General features: G+C 40.2%; 1 protein-coding gene across 2 annotated transcripts in view; it reads left to right on the top strand.

The window, feature by feature from the left end:
* TTLL4 (tubulin tyrosine ligase like 4) overlaps nucleotides 1-24,757 on the top strand; it is a 33,655-nt gene extending 8,898 nt beyond the window's left edge. For both annotated transcript variants that reach the window (XM_026665565.2, XM_026665564.2), the window contains exons 3-19: nucleotides 508-629; nucleotides 1,144-1,207; nucleotides 1,663-1,787; nucleotides 3,258-3,368; nucleotides 4,071-4,147; nucleotides 5,701-5,895; nucleotides 7,473-7,555; nucleotides 8,294-8,422; nucleotides 9,776-9,898; nucleotides 10,152-10,250; nucleotides 10,654-10,788; nucleotides 11,359-11,496; nucleotides 16,965-17,067; nucleotides 18,150-18,360; nucleotides 20,513-20,583; nucleotides 20,836-20,915; nucleotides 22,622-24,757. In XM_026665565.2, the coding sequence (XP_026521350.2) occupies nucleotides 508-629; nucleotides 1,144-1,207; nucleotides 1,663-1,787; nucleotides 3,258-3,368; nucleotides 4,071-4,147; nucleotides 5,701-5,895; nucleotides 7,473-7,555; nucleotides 8,294-8,422; nucleotides 9,776-9,898; nucleotides 10,152-10,250; nucleotides 10,654-10,788; nucleotides 11,359-11,496; nucleotides 16,965-17,067; nucleotides 18,150-18,360; nucleotides 20,513-20,583; nucleotides 20,836-20,915; nucleotides 22,622-22,769 (2,014 nt within the window). In that variant the 3' untranslated portion in view covers nucleotides 22,770-24,757. The remainder of the gene's footprint in view (nucleotides 1-507; nucleotides 630-1,143; nucleotides 1,208-1,662; nucleotides 1,788-3,257; nucleotides 3,369-4,070; nucleotides 4,148-5,700; nucleotides 5,896-7,472; nucleotides 7,556-8,293; nucleotides 8,423-9,775; nucleotides 9,899-10,151; nucleotides 10,251-10,653; nucleotides 10,789-11,358; nucleotides 11,497-16,964; nucleotides 17,068-18,149; nucleotides 18,361-20,512; nucleotides 20,584-20,835; nucleotides 20,916-22,621) is intronic.

Below are 24,757 nucleotides of genomic sequence, written 5' to 3'. Positions count from 1 at the left end.
GTCTATAATATCCTATTTCTGTTATTGTTACATGTGTATCTCACAACCTGGCCAATGCTCCTTGTTAGGTTGGGGCTACACATCCTATATTTCTAGGAATTGTAACGTCCGATCATCCTAGGGAGTACTAGATTGCAGAATGGTATCCTAATTTAAATCCTGCTACAGTATATGGTTCTACTATATCTTTTGGTGTATGTTTTGTTTTGAGGAATTTATATCAGTACAGAAAAAGGTCAGATAAGTGAAACTGCATCTAATCCTGAGAATATGATGATATGTTATATACTTAATTCCACCATGTATATGAATAAATTGCAGCCATGAGAGGAGAAGGATGTATTTTGAGTGGGGGGAAATGCCCCCTTAACTTCATTTGCTCTTGTCTGGGAGCTCTTCAGGACATTGAGATGGAATTGTTTTGTTTCCTTCATTAGCCAGATTATGGGAATAAGTATAAACTACTCAGAAAGTTCCACTTGATCACAATAAATCTTTGTATTGTAGAGCTGTAGTCAATCTTCCCCTGCTAGATCAAGCAGAAGTAGAAGATGTGGAAGAAGAACTTCCAGATGGCTTAGAAGATGCTTGCAGTCAAGATGAGGAAGGAGAAGAGGAAGATGGAGAAGGTCATTAATGTTTATTTATATTCCTTTTTTAGAGAACAAACATTTAATAGTGTGATAAGCAGAGAAATAAGAATGTTGATGTACTGATTACATCCAAGGACTACATTTCTAATTACTAAGATTTCAGAACAACTCACATCTAATAAAAAGTTAAAATTATTATCATCATAGCAGTAATCTTTACAGTTGGATATCCCTTACATATTAATCCATAATATAATAACAAGGGGCAGAAATTAATAAAAGAATTGAGAGATGTTAGGGCCATAATTATCACTAGCTTGAGTTTATCTTTAAAGTGTAGATAATTTGATCTACTTGTGAAGATTTCTTTCTTGCAATATCTAATTAGTTGTGCTCTAAAGAAAATAATGTACTGGCTTGATTTGCATTTTAATGATATATTCTGATGCAGTATTGAGTAAATTATTTTCTTTTATTCAAAGCCCAAGTTGTCTTTAATCAAACTGCATCAAAGCTGGCCAGTGTGAATTAATGTTCTTTTTCATTTCAGGTGAATCAGATGGTTCCTCATCATCCAGCTTATCTGTCAATGGTTCTGTTGCTATCATATCTAGGTTAGTGCCAGACACGAATTATGCTGCTTTCAGTCCATAAAATATTTAGTAAATGAAGAGTGTCCAAGTTCAACTTGATTTCATGAACTTGTCTGTGTACCCAAACAATGTAGGTAAACCCAAATGATGGATACATGCATGTTTCTGTTTGCCTTCCTGAATCTCAACTTGGACAAGTTGTGCTTTCACAAAAAGAAATAGGGCTGATAAGTAGATGGATTGAAAAATAGTTTAGATTCCTTTGTTTTCTAACCCAGTACTTCTCGGCCAAAACAAAACTCACATTTTTATCAATGTTAGTTGGAGGCCATGGCAATTAAATAAAACTATGTCCAGTAGCAACAGGAACTCAGGAAAGATAGTGTGCTGCTGGCTTTCCCAAGGTTGCTTAATATGTATTTTGGCTTCTTTTCTCTTGTAGCCATATAATTAAGCAAATCTGTTTCTTTTCATAGGACTTGTGTTGAGGGATTAGTGCCTCCACTTGAAGGCCAAGAGCGAATTACCAAGCCAGCTCTTGCACACAGCCTCTTCCCCAATGTACCTTCTACCATATATTTTGGAACCCGGGATGAGAGAGGTAAGGTGAATCCATTCCAAGTAGCATTGGTGCCAAAGATATTGAGGATGGTATAAAAAGTGGAGCTTACAATAGAGTAACAAAGTGAAGGATTGACAAGGGGATGGATACAAACTAGCTCTGGTCTTTCCCATTCATTAAACAAAGATGTTGAATAAAGATGTGAGGAGAGAGATATTTAACTCTACATATGCTTACTGTACATTCTTGGAGCTATAGATTCCTGAAATCACTGAAGCGAATGCTACTAGGATTGTTAATTCTTATATGCATTTACCAAGCCCAGTAGATGGAGTCATTTTACTCTCTTCTTTGATCTGTCCCAGATAGACTGAATGAGTCACAGATTTCTTTGCAGCAGTAATGGGCACATTTGTGTTTTGCTCTGCTAAGCCTGGGTGCTTTCACATTCCTAGTCATCACAGCAGCCCATCCTAAATGCTAATTTTGTACATGCTTCTTGCTATGGCCGCAATATCGCTTTGTGTGGTCCACTTTCTAATCTTAGTCTTCTGCCTCCTCATAACCCAGTCCCGGTAATCTGAACCACAACAAAGAATGTAGAGGGTTTTTTTTAAACATTCATTTTTCATGTACCAGGCATCGAACACAATAATAAAATGAAGCATCAGAAAATAATACAATAACACATTATAATCCAGTTTAAGATGATTGTTAAATTGCAGAGCCTGCCTTAGTAACCTCCTAAGAATTAAAACAATTTTGAGATTAATGTTTAGATTATTTTCACAAAAGCCTTTTTTTTTTTAAATTGCCTTTTCAAACCTTGGGGTGCAGTCATTTTGTTCCAGAGGATTAGCACTAGATAGGAAAGCCCTCAATTGTGGTGTACCTATTTTACTACCAGAAAAAGCTAGTGCACTCTGGTCTGAAGTTTGGGTTGATTGCCAGGCTCCAAGCAGATTTTTCCAAGGCCCAGAGAATTAACATCAGCAGTATAAACTAGTATCTTTTACAAATATCCAGCTAATGTAGGAATTGGCAAGAGAAAGAGTTGTTTGTGGAAAGTTCAGGACAATGTGAATTGCATGCAGGTTGGGGAATAGAGAGCAGGGAGTTTAGTGTAACAAATAAGAGAGAAACTGAATTAAAGTAGTCCTTTGTAAACAGATTGGCATGATCTGGCAGAAGCAGCTATTTCTTCTCTACTCCCCTCTCCCAGGTTACAAATGATTCTAATGATTCATTGCTAGAGATATCTATCTATTCTAGGAAAAGAGAGGAAATGGACATATATATAAGACTGAGAACCATTAGGCTATAGATATGCAATGGAAATTCTTTGAAGGGGCTTCTCCTTCATTTGATAGTTTTGGTCTCTTTACTCCATAACAAAAGGCTATTTTCTCCAAGACATTTCCCGCTGTTTTCCTCATGGCAAATTGGTTTTTGAGAAATGGGTATTTCTTGGGTTTGATCAAGCTTTTGTTTTTGGGATCTACTTCTTAGTGGAGAAGCTTCCTTGGGAACAGAGGAAGATGCTGCGATGGAAAATGAGTACAGTGACTCCAAACATTGTGAAGCAAACCATCGCCAGGTCCCATTTCAAAATCAGCAGAAGTGAGTCTTCTTCAAGCTGGGAATGATCTGCCAGTCATTCCAATTTCATGGAATCTTTCTCCCAGGTCTCATGAATTTGCAAAATTCCATTGAGTTACTGTGGGATAGCGTTGCTTAAAAACATGTGGTTTTTGAGAATGTAGATTTCAATCACATAATGTTCTAATTATGGCCATTGCACAACTCTTGTCCAAGTTTTAGGAAAACTTTCAGTTTGTTCTGCCTAACTGTATCCCTTTGATCAGTTTTCGTTGGAGTGTTACTGCCACAAGGTTCTGATGTTTTGTATTGAAGTTCATTGCTACCATATATTATGGGATTAAAACAGCTGGAAAAGAGGATATTAGATAAAAGAATAAAAAGAGGTTCAAAAATGAAGTATGTTTTCCATGATTTAGCAATTCTTGTCATACTTGGTATATACTGACTGATTAACCAGTAGTTATGGACCATAAGTAGATAAGAAAGTGGGGATCTGTTTAGAAAACAAAGATAATTGTCAAGTGGCACTGGATATGTTACTATGTTATAATTTTGTTATAATATGAAAATGTTCTTCGATCTGGTGAAAGAGGGAAAATATTCCAAATTTATATTTCATCAATTGGAATGCTTAAAGTATTATATTTAAATTATTTGAGCATAGTATAGAAAAAGTGATATATATTTTTGTTCAAATAATTTTCTCATAATTGCCTATAGGAAATAATGACTGGCTGGGCTGCTGGGGCCATCATATGAAGTCGCCCGGCTTCAGAATTGTCAAAGAACACCAGAAGGTATGTGCTATGATCAGAGTGCATATGAATTTGTTGAACAACAAAATTCAGTGTAGAGACAGAAGAAGTAATTTGTTTCATCTTCTCTCTAGTCCTCCCCGTCCTGCAGAAAACCTTTATGTACAGCCTGATTTTTGCTGCAGTATTCCTCTTCATGGGTTCTTAGTGGCTGCACTTTTAAAAGAGGCCTGCAAGTCTGCAATGTGTAATAATTGGTTCACACAGTGTGCTTAACAAAGACATTTAATGGTCCAGTGTGTTGTATGAATCCCGTAACCCATTAAATACTGGAGTAGGTGAAGGGCAGCTTGAACAGTGAATCAGGCTCTCTTCATTGGTGTGACTGTTGTGGAAACCTAAACCTCAGTCACCTGTGGTTTCCAAAAGTTTCCCATTAGTCCTCCAAGAAGTAAGATGGAGGTTTGAAGCAGGTGGAATGTAAATTGCTTGGTTATGAAATCCAGTACTGTACCAAGGTTTGTCAGCCCAGTAGACGTGTTCCAAACACTGATTGGCTGCAATATTCAAACTATTTCTACTGCAGCCTGACTGGCCAGTAGGGAAGAGCCCATTGATATAATGAACCCTTGCCAAGTATACAATCTTATAGAGGGCTCATGGGATACAGGTAATCTTTGGGTTATGACTACTTGTTCAGCAACTATTCAAAGTTATGATAGCACCAAACAAGGGGACCTTATGATTGGTCCTTGAAGTTGTGGCCATTGCAGTGTCCCTGCAATCATGCAATCTCTATTTGAGACCTTCCCTGCTGGCTTCCCACAAGCAAAGTTCAATGGAGAAGCTGACAGGACATAGCAAGGTGCTCCCATTCCTGCTGCTTTTTCGCCTACACTCCGTAGTGCCTGCCTGCAGTGCCCACCCACCTGTAGTACCTACTTACCTGCCTGCACTCCATAGTGCCTGCCTGCAGCACCCACTCCCCATGCTCTAGCTCCTGCTCGTGGTGTGCAGTCAACCGCCCGTAGCTCTCACCCACTGGCCTGCTTGCTGGGGCTCCCGCCTTGTCCAGCATCATGATCATATGAGGTCCTTGCTTAATGACCCGTGCAGTCCTTTGGTTATGACAGCAACTGGGACTGCTGGAATTGCTCTTGCTAAGCGATGCAGTCCTGTGACATTGTGGTTTTTAACCCACATCGCTTAGCAATGGAGATTCCAGTCACAATTACCATTGTAATCTGAGGGCTGCCTGTCCTGAGCAGGGCTGGAGGAAGTGGGCAGAGATTCTGTAGCCCCCCCCAGGACGATGGGGCTTGATCTGGTTAGGATAACCAGGTGTGCATTGGCAGATTCAAAAGTAATTTATTATGGTTGGGTTAAGCCACTGTCTAAGCTTTGTGCCTTTTGTGAATTCAGCCATTGTGATAGATGTACCAGCAATGGTCTCTGTCTGTTGGAGGGGCAATTCATAGATTTGGGCTTGTATGAACGATATTCACACAAATGTAACAGAATGTGGGGAGATGGTACCAGCCAGAGGTGACCGGGACCATCTTACTCTGTTAATCCTCCTCATTTCCTATCTACAGTTGAACCACTTTCCTGGCTCATTCCAAATTGGTCGGAAAGACCGTCTGTGGAGAAATGTGTCCAAAATGCAAGTGCGCTTTGGGAGAAAGGAGTTCAACTTTCTGCCCCAGTCTTTCATCCTCCCTCAAGATATCAAGCTGCTCAGGAAAGCATGGGAAGATTGTGGGGGTCGTCAGAAATGGATTGTGAAGCCGGTGAGGGTGCAGAGACGGTCTGATTCAAATTTGGCTAGGGCCTGCTCTTCCTGCTTCCTGCTTTGGTCCAACTATGTGGCTCCCCTGCCTATCCCAGCATGCAAACTTCTGCCCCACGTTCTGTCTAGGATTTGCACTTGATATATTTCTTTAGGTATTTTAGTGCCTAAAGGCTTAGAGTTTTGAATGTTGTTAGTGAAGGCATTAGTCCTTAAACATGTACAAAGGAAAGGGGGGTAGTGAGCGTCACAAGGGAAAGAAACAGGATAGGTGTAAAGTATTAAACAAAGGCTGACTTTTGAGCAATGCAATGCCTGACTTCCCTATCTCCATATTTTTAAGGGTATTTGATCCCTTGTTCTCCATTTTCTAAACACTTGATATTCTCAAAGTTATACATTCGTACTAAATAGGTTATATAGTGTAGCATAACTGGAGCCACATAGGGTTTTAGATTATACAGGCTACTCAGCTAATTATGCAGTGATCCCCAAAAGTTTCCCAAAGCTGTTGCACTCCATTATGGGACAATGCAACGCCTATTCATGCAGCCATTTTACATTGTTTTTCTATTGCATCTGCTTTCATCATTGAAACAAACCATTTCCCTTTGTTTTAAAATACTGTTAAATTATTATGCCACAGAGAGGAAGGGGTCAAGCTATTTTTTTTCACTGCCATTGTTTTGGTCACCAGATTATAAAAAAGATGTTGAGACTCTAGAAAAAGTACAGAGAAGAGCAACCAGGATGATTAGGGGACTGGAGACTAAAACCTATGAAGGAACGGTTACAGGAACTGGGCTTGGCTAGTCTAGTGAAGAGAAGGACCAGGGGAGGCATGATAGCAGTCTTCCAATATTTGAGGGGCTGCCACAGAGAGGAAGGGGTCAAGCTGTTTTCTAAAGCACCTGTAGGCCAGACAAGGAATAATGGATGGAAACTGAACAAGGAGAGATTTAACCTGGAAACAAGGAGAAAATTTCTGACAGTGAGAACAATCAACCAATGGAACAGAAGTTGCCCTCGGAAGTTGTGGGAGCGCCATCACTTGAGACCTTCAAGAAGAGATTGGACTGCCATTTGTCAGAAATGTTGTAGGGTCTCCCGCTTGGGCGGGGGGTTGGACTAGATGACCTACAAGGTCCCTTCCAACTCTGATTATCTGTTATCTGTTATTTGAAGACTGCACTAGGGATTTATTTAGGACCAGCAGTATAAACAACGGTTCTTGCATGTGGCAGCATGTAGCGGACCTTGGCTGGTCTCAGAAAACCTAAGCAAGTTCATACTTAATTAGACCATAGATGGGAAACCACCAGGAAATCCCAAAGCTGTAGACTACACTGAGAAGTTGAAAAAACTTTCTGGAAGTGAGTAGCAGACATTTCTACGTTGTTGCTAACAAATCATGAACATGTCTGTGTAGTCAGCAGAAGTTGGGTCTAATTTGAGGGAGACTTGACTTTTTATTTTTGCGTACTAATGTTAGATTTCCAGATTTTTTTTCTGATGTTTCAGTTTTGAACTGCAGCATAACAGTGTATGGTTATGTACTTCTTTCTCTCTCTCTTTTAGCCAGCTTCTGCTAGAGGCATTGGAATACAAGTCATCCATAAATGGAGCCAGTTGCCCAAGCGTAGACCATTGTTGGTGCAAAGGTAAGCCAAATTTTCCTTACAACCTCTGGTGAAGTAGTTCCCCCTCCTCCTGCCAATGAGGTAATGGGCTACATCAAGGAAACATATATATCTAAACATGTTTCCTGCAACTGTAAAATCCATATTCTGTGAAGATGCTTTCTTTTGCCTTCAGTGAAAGCGCAGAGCACTCATGGAATGACTATTGTTAGCGCACCAAAGTGTCTTCTGAAATTAGCTTGGAGATGATGTTTTTTCTGTGATGTGGAATGGTATTTTCTGAAAATTTAGTCAGGGGTGTCTCAAATGGTGTAGAAGAGAAGTCAACTTTCAGTTCTGTCAGTAATGGGTAAAGAATGAAGTATAGTGACAGTCCTAAGGCTTGTTCTTCCGGAATGAGCTTTCTTGGGTTCACTCAGAGTGGAATTCTACCAGTTTGGCCTGGTTCGGGCGAATTGGTAGCTCCAAAGATCATCTGGGAGTGAACCAGTTCGCTCAGATGATCAGCTGCTGGTCCCACCCACCTACCCCAGCTCCATACTGACCTTTATTTCCTGCTTTTGACGCTCAGCTGCACCACACGGCACAGCAGATTGCCGCGCATCAGCTGTTGAAGAGACAGGGAGAGTGCAGGAGAAGGTCCGTAGGAACGCCTCCGCACTCGCGCACAAAGCACGCCTACCAAGCCACACCCACCGAACCGATGGTAAACCAATTTGAATCCCACCCTTGAGCTAACTGTCTCTTTCCCTCTTCCAGATATATACATAAGCCCTACCTCATTGGTGGAAGTAAGTTTGACCTGAGAATTTATGTTTACGTGACGTGCTATGATCCCCTACGTGTCTACTTGTTCAAAGATGGACTTGTTCGTTTTGCCAGCTGCAAGTAAGTTCCTCAGGAATTGGTTGCCTGTAAAAGGATTGCAAAAAACATAAGTAAGGTGGCCAGGATTGCAACATGCTGAAACATGATCTGAAATTACATTTTCTCAGTTCATTAATTGCAGATTAACATAATGTATTCTTTTTTTAAATAGTCACTTGTTATTCAGAGCAAGTAGCCATATCTTGATTTAAGCCAAATATGGGAGGTTTGTACTTCTTTAAATATTGCTGAACTACTAATAAAGCCAGCTAGCATAAGCAATGGTGAGAGATGCTGATAGTTCTAGTACAGGAACTTTTCCCAAAGTTCTTCACATAAACATTGAGCATTAAATACCTATTACAGATAACCCTCAACTTATGTCCAGCCTTCCAGCCTTCCGAGGTGGGTAAAATGAGGACCCAAAACAATATGCTGACTCTGTAAACCGCTTAGAGAGGGCTGTAAAGCACTGTGAAGCGGTATGTAAGTCTAAGTGCTATTGCTATTACGGTCACAAGTTGTGACAGTTAAGCAAGGAACCCATTTGATCACCTTGCTTAACCACCCCCATCCCTGCCCTTCCCCATGCGATATTTTAGGAGCATGGGTTCCTGAGAGATGGGAGAGGCCCTGGGAGGCCTAGCTCAGGCGCTCCTGCCCTGGGCTTTCCAAGGTCTCCCTCACTCCCTGAGGCACCCTATCCTCTATCTGTTCCTCAGGGGTCCCTAAGGCCTTGGGCCTACTTCTCAACCATCTAGGTCCCACTGCAAGGGAGTAGCTGCAATGAGATCATGGTAGGAAGGAAAGCAGGCCCGCCGCCCCTTGGCTTCCCTGCAGGCTGTGTGGTTCTATTTCAGAAGCAGTTGCCATTTCAGAAGCAACTGCAATCAATTTCTGGGAGGAGCCACACAGCCTCCACTGTGTAGGAAGGCTGCGCAGCTCAGCGGCTGCTTCCAGAAGGAAATCAACAATAAAAAGTAAACGAATGATCAGTGACGAGGGTTGGTGGCAGGGAGGAGGTGTGATCCAGTGGGGTGAGAAGCCCGCCAGGGGGGAGAGAAAGGCGGGGGAGTCCTGCAGTATCCCTGTGGTCAATTGTAAGATAGGGCCTGTTGTAAGAGTTTTGTTTACATGACCATAGGGGTGCTGTAGCAGTTGTAACTTCAAAACTGAGTCATGTGAAGATGGCTCATTGCGAAAAGGTTCATTGTAATCTGGGTCGCTAAGTGATTGCTTGTAAGTTGAAGTCTACCTGTAATTCATTCTACTATGTAGCTTCGGCTGTAGGGTCGTAGGCAGTCTTTTTCTCAATAGTCAGTCCTGACACTTAATCAGTATTTTAAACCAGTTCTATTATTTTGTTCACTGCAGGTACTCTTCTTCCATGAAAAGTCTCAACAACAAGTACATGCACTTAACGAATTATAGCATCAACAAGAAAAACGTAGAATACAAGTCTAATGCAGATGAAACTGCATGCCAGGGCCATAAATGGTGAGTGTCAGGAGACATAAAGGAGAAGTATGTTACGGGCATTCTGTTGTTTGAGGCCTCTGACTAGCAGCTGCTGCTGCTTCGTCTCAATAGTACTGAGTGATCTTTTTGTTGATAGGCAAGAGATGAATTCTGTCTTTCGTTCAGTAGGGTGTGAGCTATATTGCCCCCCCCCATTAACAATGGAAATTAAGGTAATGATTTCATTTGGTGTAGTCTTTATTTGTTTACACGCTGTGCTCTATCTATACAGGGCACTGAAGGCACTTTGGAACTATTTGACCCAGAAAGGAGTTGATAGTGAAGCTATTTGGGAGAAGATAAAAGATATTGTTGTCAAAACCATCATTGCGTAAGTCATGGGATGTTGTTCTGCCTCCTTTTTGCCTTTCCCCCCCCAACCTTTCAATTACCATAAGTAGCTGTCTGTTGAGGTTTGCTTATGAGCACATGGGTCTGTGGATATAATTCATCTTATCTTCAGGACTCAAACTATTACACTGTACTTTTACTTTATTGAAGTTAACTGATATTGTCTCATCATGATCTTAGTAATGTGAATTAAGAGGAGATCTATGAAAATCCCTTCAATGAGATCATCATCTCACCCATAAGAAAAAAAACATTTGGTTTTGGGAGTCACTTGTTCTACATACATAGACAGGTGATTCATAATATAGCAAGTCCTGAAAAATGGCCTCCTTGCAAGCTGATTTTTCTTCCTTGATTAACAGAGTATCTGTTTTACATTTCAGGTCAGAGCCCTACATAATCAACCTTGTGAAGATGTATGTGCGGCGTCCTTACTGCTGCCATGAGCTGTTTGGGTTTGATGTTATGCTGGATGAGAACCTTAAGCCATGGATCCTGGAAGTCAACATTTCCCCTAGGTAAGCTGTGCTTCACGCACCAGCCATTGCAGGCTTTTTTTTTTTTTTTTTTTTGCCATATTTCAATTTTAATGTTTATTGCAATGTGGATGCTGTCCATCGTCTCCAGTTCGTTCCATAAGTGTTTGCTGATTTATTTTCGTTGTGAAATCTTTGTAGTGTTAAGAGATTGTTTACTGCTCCAATTTCTAAATGAGAAGGAATTAAGTGAAAGGAGAGATTAAGGAGCACTGTATGGGAGAGTAAGATGGTGAACAAAAGACTGGTTATGCCAGGGCTGTCAAACTCCCACGGACTGGGAGTGTCACGTGCTGGCCACGCCCACGCCTCCGATATGTCACGTGATGCCGCTGTGACGACGTGAGTTTGACACCTTTGGGTTATAGTGTAACTTTCCTGAAACAATATTACTGTGTAATTTTTCAATTGATTATCCCTTTGCCATTTTCCCCTCACTTTGATTTGATCTTATAATTTACATGGGTAGCTGTCCTGAATGTGAAAGTCAAAAGAAAGAAGATGAGCCTGTTAAACACATTTCCGAAAATTTGCCTAATTTTTTTTCTGTAGCCTTCATTCAAATTCTCCTCTTGATGTGAGCATCAAAGGCCAAATGGTCCGGGATGCCCTTAACTTGGCTGGCTTTCAGTTGCCTAATGCAGAAGATGTGGCCTCACCTTCCGGAAGTGCCAGCAGCTCCACAACCAGGTCAGAGGTCATAGTTTGCAAATTCAGAAAGAAAAGAGATGGAAATAAAGCGCTTCTTTCAGAGCAGGATGTTTGATTCAGCCCAGCACCGTTTCTCTAACTATGTGTATTTTGCTGTCATACTGTATCAAGTGTACTTCAATGTACTCTGAGAGCCTTAGAAAAATATTTCTAAGAAGGATTTGAAAACATCTGGTCAAAAGCCTTCTAAAAACTATTAAGTAAAGGGGCACTATGTTTGGCAAATTGTTGATTTAGGTTTCTTTCGCCTTTATTCCTTCTTACCTCTAAGGCTTACCGTCTTTTCCGGACTATAGAGCGCATCGGAATATAAGCCGCACTCACTAAATTTTAAAAGAAAAAATATTTTTACATATATTAGTCGCACCAGACTATAAGCCGCAGATATATACGTTGTGAAATGAGATATTTACACAGAAAGATTTTGTAAATGTTTATTTACATACTTAATTGTTTCCAAATGGTGCCTGTAACACGGCAGTAAAACGGCTGAACGAACAAAACAGAAAAGTCATTAATGTTTTTATTCCTCCTCCTCCTGTGCACTGAAACCACTGAAGTCGTCTTCTTCAGTGTCGGAGTTGAAGAGCCTCAGAACATCTCCGTCACACACCTTTTCAGTCTCTCTGTCGGTGTCGCTCTCAATGTAACTTTCATCTCGAGGCACAGTTACCGATGAAGTTGTGCTGTTCTCTCCAGGCAGCAGTCCAGCCTTTCGAAACCCCTTGGTGATCGTGGATTCTTTCACACTGCTCCATGCTGTTAGGATCCACTGGCAGACCTCAGAAAAGAATGCTCTTCGCATGCGGCCAGTTTTTGTGAATGATTTCTCGCCACTGGTCATTCAAGCCTCCCACTCACCTCGGAGTGCCGCTTTAAATGCACGATTCACACTGATGTTGAGTGGCTGCAAAAACTTAGTTGTACCTCCAGGAATCACAGCTGGAATTGAGTTTGTTCTCTTGATGGCTGCTTTCACAGAATCTGTTATATGGGCCCTCATACTGTCCAAAATAAGCAGTGATTTTTTCCAGTGAAAAAATCCTCCCGGGCGCTTACTGTAGCACTCAGCCATTCAGTCATTAGGCTTTCTATCTTCCACCCTTTTTTGTTAACTTTAACAACTATGCCATTTGGGAGTTTTTCTTTTGGCATAGTCATCCGCTTAAAAATCACCATCAGTGGCAGCTTCTGCCCGGATGTGGTGCAACTCAAAACACATGTGAAATGCGTTCTCTCGTGGCCAGTTGTTTTCACCATAATGGATGACGCTGCTGTCTTGTTAACAGTTCTAGTTAGAGGCAGGTCAAACGTTAAAGGTACATCCATATTTATGGTGTCGTCTGGTCTGATGGAATTCTCGGCTAGTTTTGTTTCAATAAATTTGTGGAAGTTTGCAACTTTTTCCTCGTAGTCGGAAGGGAGTTGCTGACAGACAGTCGTCCACGCCCTGATGGACAGATCTTTTCATCTCATAAATCTACAACACCATGACGGTCCACCTTTAAAATCTTCAATACCCATTTCGGGACTTCCGGTTTGAGCTTCTTCGGCGACAGACCGAAACCTCATCTCTCCGAGGCTTCGATCCGTGCTCGCCGCTGGAGCACCCCGAGCCGGCTGGTTTCGGGGCTAAGCCACCCCGTAGAGGTGGTGAAGAGGGGGGAGACTGTCTGCAGGGTTGAGGAGAGCCGCATCTCTCCTCCCCAGCTGGCCATTACTCCCTTTCCCGAAGGCGGTTGTAGCAGTGGTCAGAAATGGCCACCACAAAGAAGAACTCGACCAGAAAAGAATGTGCAGGAGGAAGATAAGAAGAGAAAGTTTTGGTTGACCAGGTCAAACAGCAAAAGCAACAAATAAGGTACCCTGGAATTTAAACTTAACAACATTGTTCCCAAAGAAGATTTTGAAGCTGCGAAGGAGAGAGAGAAGGGAAAGGATTAGGTTTTTTTTTTCTTCCCTTCCTTATACTGACAGCTAAGAGACTTAAGTAAGAAACTGGAAAAAAAAATCCACTTTGACATTAATAGGCATCTAAACTGAAAATAAAAGTCGAAGGGATAAATAAAGATTTCTGGACATTTAAAAGTTTTTAAAAGCTGGAAAGGAGGAAAAAAAAGAATAGAAGGGCAGGATCTGGAAAAATGGAGGAGACTGCCTGGAATTAAGGAATGGAACTGTAATTAAAAGGAACTTACAGTGAAATTTTAACAAGATTCCTCAAAGATACATTTTAATGGAAACTTGGTAACAAAATAATAGAACCCCAGGAAGAGAAAGTGGAAAAAAGAAGTAGAAACAGCCTTGGATTACTTGGTGATTTTTGGTTTTTGCATCTAGATGACTAAAATTAACTGAGTGGTTGTTTAAAAGTTTTTAAAATGGTATCACTCTTAGAAGATCTAAAAACGGAACTTAAAAAATGGAAAGAAGACGCACAAGAAGGGAGAAGTTCTTTTGGCTTCGTGTTTCAATTCTTAGAAATGGAGATCTGGAACTATGAGAAGCAACAAGAAACACTTGTAGAACAAGAAGATTGGGACAAAGAAGAAGCCATCTTTAATGATCAAATAATTTTAAGTGGGGGGAAAAAAGAAGGGGGAAAGAGAGTGAAAGGTTTAAGATTAGAAAAAACAACCAAAAAGAACAACAATTTGAAAGATAAGTATAATATTAGAAAGCAACAGAAGAGGGGATTACAGATGAGAGAGTTAGAAGTAGAGAGACGAGGGGGTAAAAAGGGGAGGGAGAAGAAGAGGGGAAGAAGGCAAGGAAAAGAAGTTGTAAAAGACAGAAACAAGAAATGGAGAAACAGGGAAAAGATATAAGGATTGTAACCATAAGTTTGTTTAGAGATAATGGGTGAAAATTTAATTGTAAAAGGGATTCTGCAAAGGTACATAAGATAGCTTTGTTATATTACAAATAGAAATAACTTTAGAAAATATGATGATGGATAAAATATTTATTGTAATGCAGTGGGATGTTTGTTAATAAATAAATGAAAATGATTGAGAGAATTAAAAGGGAACATTTTTAATTATTAGTAATGATTTATAAAAATATAAGTGAGAAATATGGGGGGAAAAAGAATTAACTATGAAAAGTTTATAAGTGTTCCCAAGGATGTATGATATTCAATTGAAAAGAAATGTTAAAGATGTTAAGATTTTAATGCATATTAATGATAGAATTGAATTGGAATGGAATGTGTTTTATTTACGTATATATATATATTTTTCTTTTTAAGAATATAGTGTCTATTTTAAGAATGTACCAAGCAGAATTTGATTGGAAGTTATGTATTATATTGAATGCTATAATCTTAAAGCTATACATTGAAGGTTAAATAAGAGCTTGAATAGATAAAATTAAAGGATATAAAGGTGTCATACTCTAATTGGTAACTACAGGGAAAAATTGTTTAATAAGAAAAGATAATGTGAAATTGTAACAGGACAGACAAAAGTATAAATATAATGATTTGAATTGAGATAATCAAAACAAAGTTGAAAAAATTAGAAGAGGGGAAAAACTATGTAGAAAATATAAAATGGTAATAAGATATGGAATAGAATATAAAAATGAGCATGAAATTGAGTTTTGTGTCTGTATGAAGAAGTGATAACCTGGGACCATGCTATTTTCAAAAAAGATGTTTTATTTGTATTTTGTTTTTGTGAAAACCCAAATAAAATTTTCAAAAAAATAAAATCTTCAATACCCATTTCGCTGGCAATTGTTTTAGCTTTCAGTCGGATCTGCACGGTGGATACACCTCGGCCGTCTGCTCTCTGTGTGTTCACCCAGTCCTCAAGAACATTTTCAAGTTTAGGCCATCTGCTTTTACGACCTCTGAAAGCCTTTGTTGTCCTTTGGCATTGAATCAGTTCTTCACGCTGCCATCTCCAACGTCTCACCATTGATTCATTAATGCCAAGCTTACATGCAGCAGCTCTATTTCCTTCCTGGATAGACAGATCGATTGCTTTCAACTTAAAAGCTGCTTCATATGCTTTTCTTCGTGTACTTTCCATGACGAGGGTGTGAAAAATATTTTGTGTTCATGCGTGTCGTGCTGCTTGCGTCGAGCGCGCCAAAACTACCGGTAGCGTCTTCTTTGCATTGACCTCTTGCGTCTGTCACGTTTTTTGCGCCCCCGATGGCAGTTAGCGAAGAAAAATCTATAGATAAGCCATATTGTTGTACAAGCCTCAGGGTTCAAAGTGTGGGGAAAAAGTAGCGGCTTATAGTCTGGAAAATACGGTAAAGTAGGAAGAAGAGGCCCTGGATTAAGTCTGTCTTTAGCCATGGAAGCTTAATTGTTGATTTGGGACCAATCAGTTTTTCTTACAGCTACCTTTCTGAAATTGCAGTTAAGGAGAAAATTTAATCCCACATGATTGTTGTTATGGGGAAAAATTGGAGGAGGGACCATTGTGTATGCTGTATTTTGCTTCTGGAGGAAAGGAAGGATAGAAATACAACCAATAATAAATATATGTAAAATAGCTTTTCTTTTTAGGCAATACTTCCTGCATCTGATTAAATAGGCTGTGATCTAGGAACATTTAAGCAATAATAGGTTTGCTAGTCTTTAAGATAGTGTATGAGTTGGATGCTGGGTAAGAATGATTATTTTTGCCAAATTCCTAGGGTGGCTAGCCTACAGTGAGAGCAGTGGTTTTCTATAGACCTAGTTTTAGCAAAAGAAGAATTAACCAAAAGAGTTTATCAATTTTATAACCAATAAAAAGTAAACAGTTTTTCCTTGATGAATCCTCTAAACCTATGTGTTCTTCACTGACAGCAGAAATAGGGGTGATGCAACATTTCATTAAAAAATGTCCACCCCATTTTAACTAGCACTGTTTGTGATGCTCATAACAATTTTTAAAATTCCAATTTATGATACCACAAGAGAAATGCCACATCTTCATTATGTAGCTCTTATGAGCCAATTTAGTTTACAGGTTTAAAGATAAAGAAGCAAGAGAATTTTATGTCCCAGTGGTGCATTAAAAAGTTTAAATTTAATAAATTTTATGTTTGGATAAAAATAATACAGAGATGGAATTCTCTAGTCAGTGCATTGTATGCACTGATCAGCTGTTTTTAACAGGTTGGATTTAAAGCAAAGTTGTATTATCCTTATTTGATTATGAATTATGTAAGTATTTGTGTATTTTTGGGTCAGATCAATTCTCTTAAGCCAAAAGATTTGCCCACCCCAAATTAGGACATTCTGTGTCAATACTGTAATGTTAAGCATTCTTTGGAAGCTTTGCCTGATCTTCATTAATGTTTTATCTGTAAGGGTTTGGGGTTTTTGTTTGCTATCACTGAAATAAACAAGTTTTGTTCTAGGTAACTAAAGAGTATTAACCAATTTCTGGCCTGATTGATTAGTTCCATTGACTAATAATTTTAAATCTTGTGATGTCTAGCTTGAATACTGTAATGAAGGAAAAAAACAAGACGCCTGTGGAGTTGCTGACTGCTGAGAAAGCAAAAAAAGCCTATTACTTGACCCAAAAACTACCAGAGCAGGTAGGTGAATGTGGGGGCACAACATTCCCTGATTTCAGTCTTTGTGGCAAGGTCTTCGGAAGGCTTGCATTGCTGTTATTCTTTGGTCTGGGGATTGTTTGAAATTCAACCAGCCATTTGTGCCACTTGAATTTTCCACCGGGAAAACTAGAAATGTGCAAATTTTCCAACTGGCTGCTTTTGAAATGCAGTAGAAGCTTCTAGAATTTTGCTTCAATCTTAATACAAAATGTGACTGGTGTGAATGGCATCGTTTCAAGTATTTTGCCTGTTCCGAGCACTGTTTTTGGACTGTTTGATGGGCTGTTTTGAGGTGGTTGTTACTGTTTTTTCAAACTTTCTCTAGTCTAATCAGTACAGAGGCAGGGATTCAGTCCTGCCCCTGCTACTGTTGGTTCAGATTGCATAGAATGATGTGAGAGTTCAGATCGCATGGAGAGATTTTGAGAGGAAACTGTCAGTGTTACACACAGACAGATTGAAACTGCTTGCGTTTGCCATCCTGACTGGCAAAAAGAAAATGCTTAGCAATGAGGAAGTGAAGCGTTCATATGAGTGAATGGGACGTAGTTAGAATTGATGTGGATTGGTCTGTGTGATGTTGTACTTAATTTTGCAAGCAGAGGTACAAGACATACATTACTCCTGTGCTTCATAGACAAATGTTACGATAATGCTGTTAAGATTGTGTAAATGCAAAGATTCCTAGTATGATGTTAATTTGTGTTTGGTTTGAATACGGTGCATATCCTTTTGCATATTCTTGTTTTCTATTATTGTTCTGCTTCAGGTATTGTTTAAAAATCCACTGTAGAATTTAAGCTGATTTGCTGAGCCTTGCTGTATGTGCTCTTTGTGCATGTGTTTTTGTTTGTTGTAGTATTAATGTTGGGAGACGTGGCTTAGCAGTTAAAGATGCTGAGCTGCTGAGCTGACAGCCTGGGTTTGAGAGCCGAGTGCGACGGGGTGAGTTCTTGTTATTTGCTCCAGCTCCTGCCAACCTAGCAGTTTGAAAGCATGTAAATGTGAGTAGGAAATGTGCCAGAAAAGTTGATGTAATGCCTTGTCATTCTTGGTCCCAGGAATTCTGCTCCACAATCCTGGATGTCCTGACCCCAGAGGATGTCCGTGTCCTGATAGAGACGGAGGATGAGTATGCTCGACGTGGGCAGTTTGAGCGAGTCTTCCCCTCACGCTTCTCCGCACACTATCTACGCTTCTTTGAGCAGCCGCGATACTTCAACATCCTTACTACACAGTGGGAACTGAAATATTTCTTGAACAAATCCAAAGGTAAAAATACAACCTGCAGTTTTCTTTTGTAGGACAGGGAGCTGCCAGTCAATGGCATAGACCATCCTTTGGAGTTGTATAACCCAGAGCTTTTGGACATTCCCGAAACCATTGCAATTATTGCCATTTTGGATTGTCAGCAAAAGTTACAGGCAATGTTGCTGGCTGTGTTAATGTTGTCATCTTGCATCTAGCCAGCCATAGGGCTTTGCAGTCCATCCCATCACCAATTTTTTTAGTCTCTGCCCCACTTTCTTTCTTTTTTTATATGTTTTTAATTTAGTTTCCATTATTACAACTCAAAACATCATAATTTCAACAGCATTTTTGACATCTGTACAGGTTCTTATCTTATATGACTTAACACATTTGATTAACATTTATCTAACATTATTAACTTTATCCATAATTATTATTCTTATATATTCTAGTTATTTATCATTCATTTTCTTGAGGCCTCTTACCTCTGTCCCACTTTCATAGACATTCTTCAAGGCTGTTCTCCAAAACTTTCTCCCTTGGACTCGTTTTCCTTAGGTATGGCTGGGGGGGCTTCAGATTTTTTAGCAAGGGGCTCTCTCCCCTAATGACTGCCTGGGTGGGCGTGGCTGGGAGGGCATGGCCAACTCAATGCCACTCCCACCTGGTCACATGACACACACACCCTAGCCACGCCTACCCAGGGTTTTGTTGCTCCTGGTGTTTTCGGTGGGAAATGGGTCTCTCCCTCCCTCCCTCTTATTTCTATTTTTTTCTTTTTCCACCCCCTCTCCCTCTCTTCTTCTTTTTCTTTCTTCCTTTCTTTCCCCCTTCTCTCTCATTTATTTCCCTGTCTCATTCTCCCTTCAGCTCTCTCATTTCTCTCCCTTTCCCCCTTTTCTCTCTCATTTGTTTCTCTTTTTCCTCTCTCTCATTCTCTCCCTCCATCATTTTCCCATTTTTTCCTCCCCATTTCTCTCTCATTTCTCTCTTTCTCTCCCTTTGTTTTTTCTTTTTCCTCTCCCCCTTTCTTTCCTTTCTTTCTCTTCCTTCTCTCTCTCATTTGTTTCCCTCTCTTTTCCCTCTCTCTCTTTCTCTCTCTCCAGCTCTCTCACATTTCTGTGCCCCTCTCCCCCTTCTCTCTCTGGCTCTCCTGCACAACACGGCTGGCTATTCACGTGAGCGCATAGTGGCGGCAGCAGGAGGAGAAGTCACCGTTGCTGCCACTGTGATCCCAGCCCAGGAGGGTATCCTGCTTGTGTGTGCGCACATACACGAAAGAAAGAGAGAGGAAGGAGAGAAACCCTTGTGCAGCAGGAGGCAAGGGCTGCCTTGAGTGCAAACATGACTCGAAGGCAGATATAGGGCCGATTCGCTCCTGCACTAAGGCTCCGGCGACCAGGGTGGCGCGTGGCCATCCTGGAATGGGATTTGGGGGATCACCGAGCCCCGCAGAATCTTAGGGGATCGCCCGAGCCCCTGTGAGCCCCCAGCAGCCCATCCCAGGTATGGCTACTTTACAATATAGACTAAAAGAGTTTGTTTGTTTTGTTTGTTTGTTTCTTTCTCACTCTCTCTTTCTCTTTCTTTCTTCCTTCCTTCCTTCCTTCCTTCCTTCCTTCCTTCCTTCCTTCCTTCCTTCCTTCCTTCCTTCCTTCCTTCCTTCCTTCCTTCCTCCTCCCTCCCTCCCTCCCTCCCTCCCTCCCTCCCTCCCTCCTCCCTCCCTCCCTTCTTTCTTTCTTTCTTTCTTTCTTTCTTTCTTTCTTTCTTTCTTTCTTTCTTTCTTTCTTCTTTCTTTCTTTCTTCTTTCTTTCTCTTTCTACCTACCTATGGTTATCTATCTATTTGTCTGTCTGTCTGTCTGTCTGTCTGTCTATCTATCTATCTATCTATCTATCTATCTATCTATCTATCTATCTATCTAATATTTGTATAGCTGCCTGTCTCAAATGAAAATGCTTTGGGGTGATGTACAGCACAATACCATTATCCTCAAAGGAAAAACGTATACTTGTAGCTTATTTTTAATATTTTCCTCTAAAGAGAAAGGTCTGAAAGCCTCCCACCTCTACACACTTTTCTTCTGAATGAACAGAGCGTGATCAATAAAACTGCTTGCACTTAACTCATCCTCAGGACCTTGCATTCACTTGCTGGCTGTTCTTTTTGGCAGGAGTGGATCTGCTCAGAAATTGGTGTCACAAAGGTTTTCACAATGGAATAGTAACAGATTCTACAGTGTTGGTAAGAAAGCAGCTCTCCCTTCCTGTACATTATGTTTTACTCTTTCATGAGGAAAGACTGCCCTTTTTTTCCTTGTACTTATGGAATCTATTTGTGAAATCTTTGCTTAATTAAAATACTAGCACCCAACTATTTGATCCAGTAATTTTTGGAGGTTCCTTAGCTTTCTGGGAGAGGGAAAGAAAAACCTTTTTTCAGCAGACTTCTCATCTGACTTGATTCCCTTTCCTGTGCCGTCTCTCTTAACTACAGTGGACACTGCCAAGACCTCACCTGTATTTGAAGAATGATCTTATAAATGCCTTGAGCAAAGTGGACCCAGGCAGAAACAGGTGAACTATTCGCATACTGTATTTTGAATCTGTTTCTCATTGATGGGTTAGGCTGTTTGTCTGCAGGTAGTCTTCGACTTACGACCACAATCAAGCCTAAAATTTCTGTTGCTAAGCAAGAGAGTTTTGCCCCATTTTACAACCTCTTCTTGCCACAGTTGATAAGGGAACCATTGTAATTGTCAAGTTAGTAACATGCTTGTTAAGCGAATCTGGCTTCCCCATTGATTTTGCTGGTCAGAAAGTCATAAAAGGTGATCACATGACCCTGGCATACTGGTATATTATATTTATGAGTCAGTTGCCAAGCAACCAAATGTTAATCACGTGACTATGGGGATACTGCAACGATCATAAATGTGAAAAATAGTCATGTTACTTTTTTCACTGCCATTGTTTTGGTCACCAGATTATAAAAGAGATGTTGAGACTCTAGAAAAAGTACAGAGAAGAGTAACCAGGATGATTAGGGGACTGGAGACTAAAACCTATGAAGGAACGGTTACAGGAACTGGGCTTGGCCAGTCTAGTGAAGAGAAGGACCAGGGGAGACATGATAGCAGTCTTCCAATATTTGAGGGGCTGCCACAGAGAGGAAGGGGTCAAGCTATTTTCTAAAGCGCCTGTAGGCCAGACAAGGAATAATGAATGGAAACTGAACAAGGAGAGATTTAACCTGGAAATAAGGAGAAACTTTCTGACAGTGAGAACAATCAACCAATGGAACAGCTTGCCCTCGGAAGTTGTGGGAGCCGCCATCACTTGAGACCTTCAAGAACACTGCCATTTGTCAGAAATGGTGTAGGGTCTCCTGCTTGGGTGGGGGGGGTTGAACTAGATGGCCTACAAGGTCCTTTTCAACTCTGATTATCTGTAACTTTGAATGGACACTAAATTAACGGCTGTAAGTCAATGACTACCTGACTTTGAAATGAGCACCACAAACTTGAATTTGGCTTAGCTGCATGTGATGTAGGGAGAACTGCTTCTTTTAATTGATTTTTAATTTGTTTTGTTTTGGGCTTTTTAAAATGATCACACAGGTATATTTTACACATTTTACTAATGATGTTATTTATAAACCCTTGAAAAAATATATTCAAGAGCAGAATTATATTTAATATAATGCTCATCTTGATCTTTTAGATCTCACTAGCCCAGATTAGGTATAATGCTAAATCAGATTTTAATGCTACATGAACGATCATAATTTAGCCTTGGGCTTGTAATACTGTTCCCTCTCTTCCCCATCAGGGCCTGTAGAGAGATGAAATATCTATTTAAAGCTAAAGGACTAACTAAAACTGAAGTATCTATTTAAAGCTAAAGGACTAACTAAAACTGAAGTATCTATTTAAAGCTAAAGGACCAACCACTAAAGGACAACTTAAGATAGCTATAATTACCAAAGTATAAAGTTAAGCTTCCAATTTTTTTTGGATAGATGCCTGAGGAGGAGGGGAAGGGAGAATAATTTTAGCATTTATTTTTCATGAAGCCATTTTCCCCATTTTTGTTGCTGTTATTTAAGTGTGTATCCATCCCAAAGAACTTAATTCCCTTCAAATTCAAGGGTAACATAAAGCAAACAGAAAGAGAATGAGTCTTGTCAGTTTGACAAAGTAGCATGCTTTGGAAACTATTTGCACAGTTTATTTTGTTGAACAGGAATGAATTTTTCACAGGACATGTTTTCTTTTCTGCAGCAAAGGCCCACGAGATGGAGAGGAGCCAGTCCGAAACCCTGAGCCAAGTTCTTGCGCTCAGACTTTACCTCAGATTAAGCACGCAGTTGGAACTCTCAAAAAGTCCACCATATCTAATGCCCTGAGCAACTCAAATGGGATAAAGTGAGGTGGGACTGAGCAACAGGCCAACCTCCCCTCCTTTGCAGTGTCAGGAGGGTGGGAGGTGCATGTGACCTACCTCAGAAAAAGGCTAGGAAAGCCAGTATTGGAAACATGGAGAGGACCTCAGCTAAGGGTGCACCTGCAGAAATATTTTTTTTGGAAATGAAATTGGGACAAAGAGGAAATGCTTTACTTGATCAAAAGGGACAAAATATTCTGTTTATAGTTTTTTATGACAAAGTAAGTTTCTAAACATAGAAGCTTGAAAAAACTATTTAATTTCTTGTATTTTCTTGTCGTTGGCATGTTCCTCATTACTTGAGCCACAAGTGCCTCTCACTGTTAAATGTTACCATGTCAGGTTAGACTGGATACTACTTGCCTTGTTTCCAGTGCCTTGCTACTGTCGGGCAAGGTTTGGCATGCATATAAGGGGTCTCTAGCCCCCTGCAATTAAGATTAAAACAAATTCCTGTCTAGTCAGGCATTGCAGGAAACCATCTTCAACATGTCTTCTGGAACACTAGTAATGCAGGCAAATGGTAAGACTCCTTGGTGCAAAATCTAGACTTGGATGTGAGATCGCTTTAACTTGATGATCTTTGTATCTCAGTATATGTTCACAAGGGGCGCAGTAGCCAAGCAGTTAAGATGCTGGGCTTGGGTTAAGGAGCTCACTTTGTCACATGATACTTAAGCCTTGGAAGGTTGGCAGTTCGAGTCCTAAGTACCATGTGATGGCGTGAACGTCCATTCATTGCCCCAGCTCCTGTCCACTGAGCAGTTTGAAAACATACAAATGCAAGTAGACTGAGGTACATTTCGGTGGGAAGGTAACAGCTTTCAGTGTGCCTTCGATGTATAGTCATGCCAGCCACATGATCACACGAGTGTCTTCAGACTCTTTGGCTGTGAATCAGAAATGAGCACTACCTCCTACAGTTGGATATGACTGGAGGGGAAACCTTTGCCTTTTATCTTTTTTTTTTTTAGATATTCACACTTCTTAATATTTTGATACAGTAATGAGATTTAGTGTCTGAAAGTAATGTTCACATTTTTCTTAATCTGCAGAATAGCAAACCTTAGGATAGTTTAATTTAAACACACACACAACACATCCAAATGCTCCCCCCCACCCAAAAAAACAAGGAAGCCACCCAGCTCTACTCACTTTGTGTTTTTGCCCTCAATGTCTGCATCATGCTTAGGGGTTCTTCAATAACGGGATCCCATTCTACGAAGTCTAGTTTGGACTTAGGACTGGAAATCAACATGAAAATCCTCTTTTCCTTTTTTGCTTAATTGCACTACATAACATACACAACACACGCTCCATTTTTTTTTCTTCCACAAAGGAGACTTCATATGACTTGAAAATGGGTGCTCATTTTGAGATTCTACATTCTGGAAATCACTACTGTTTCCAATCAATAGCAACGTTTGCCTTTTTTCTTTTACTGCTGGAGAAATCTTTAATGATCAGAAGCTGTACTTTCGCTGCTGCCACTTTAATATTGGACAGTAGTGTTTTCGTACATTTTCATGATGCATACATAGGCCTCAGATGTATTGATATTTTGACGACATACAAATGCCTGGAATATGTTGAAACTTGCACTTCAGTTTATAAGACCTTTTTTTCTGACCTGATGTTTGGGCATGAAAGATTTATACATTGATCTTCAACATGACACTCTAGTCACTGACACTTAATATTTCTCCTCTGTGCTGGAACATTAGTTTGTAAGCCGTTGCTAGATTCTGTTTGACATGTCTGAATCTTGTGGGTAGCATTTGGCACATTTGGTGCCAAGCGATTCTCGTGTTAATCAAAACAGAGAAGCCTTTTTTTTCAACCTTCTTCCTTGCTAAAAATTTGACTAGTGTACAGTATATGTGCAAATTCCACCATTATTTTCCCAGCAATAATAATATCCTCAATCCCATATTTTTCCTTATGCTGAATGTCTTATTAAAATATTGACAAAA

Source organism: Notechis scutatus, chromosome 1 (genome assembly GCF_049901735.1).
Source record: "Notechis scutatus isolate UNSWTSFEM ecotype Mainland chromosome 1, rNotScu1.2, whole genome shotgun sequence".
NCBI lineage: Eukaryota > Metazoa > Chordata > Lepidosauria > Squamata > Elapidae > Notechis > Notechis scutatus.
The sequence above is the reverse complement of the archived record's forward strand: the minus strand, read 5'-3'. Positions and strand labels throughout refer to the sequence as shown.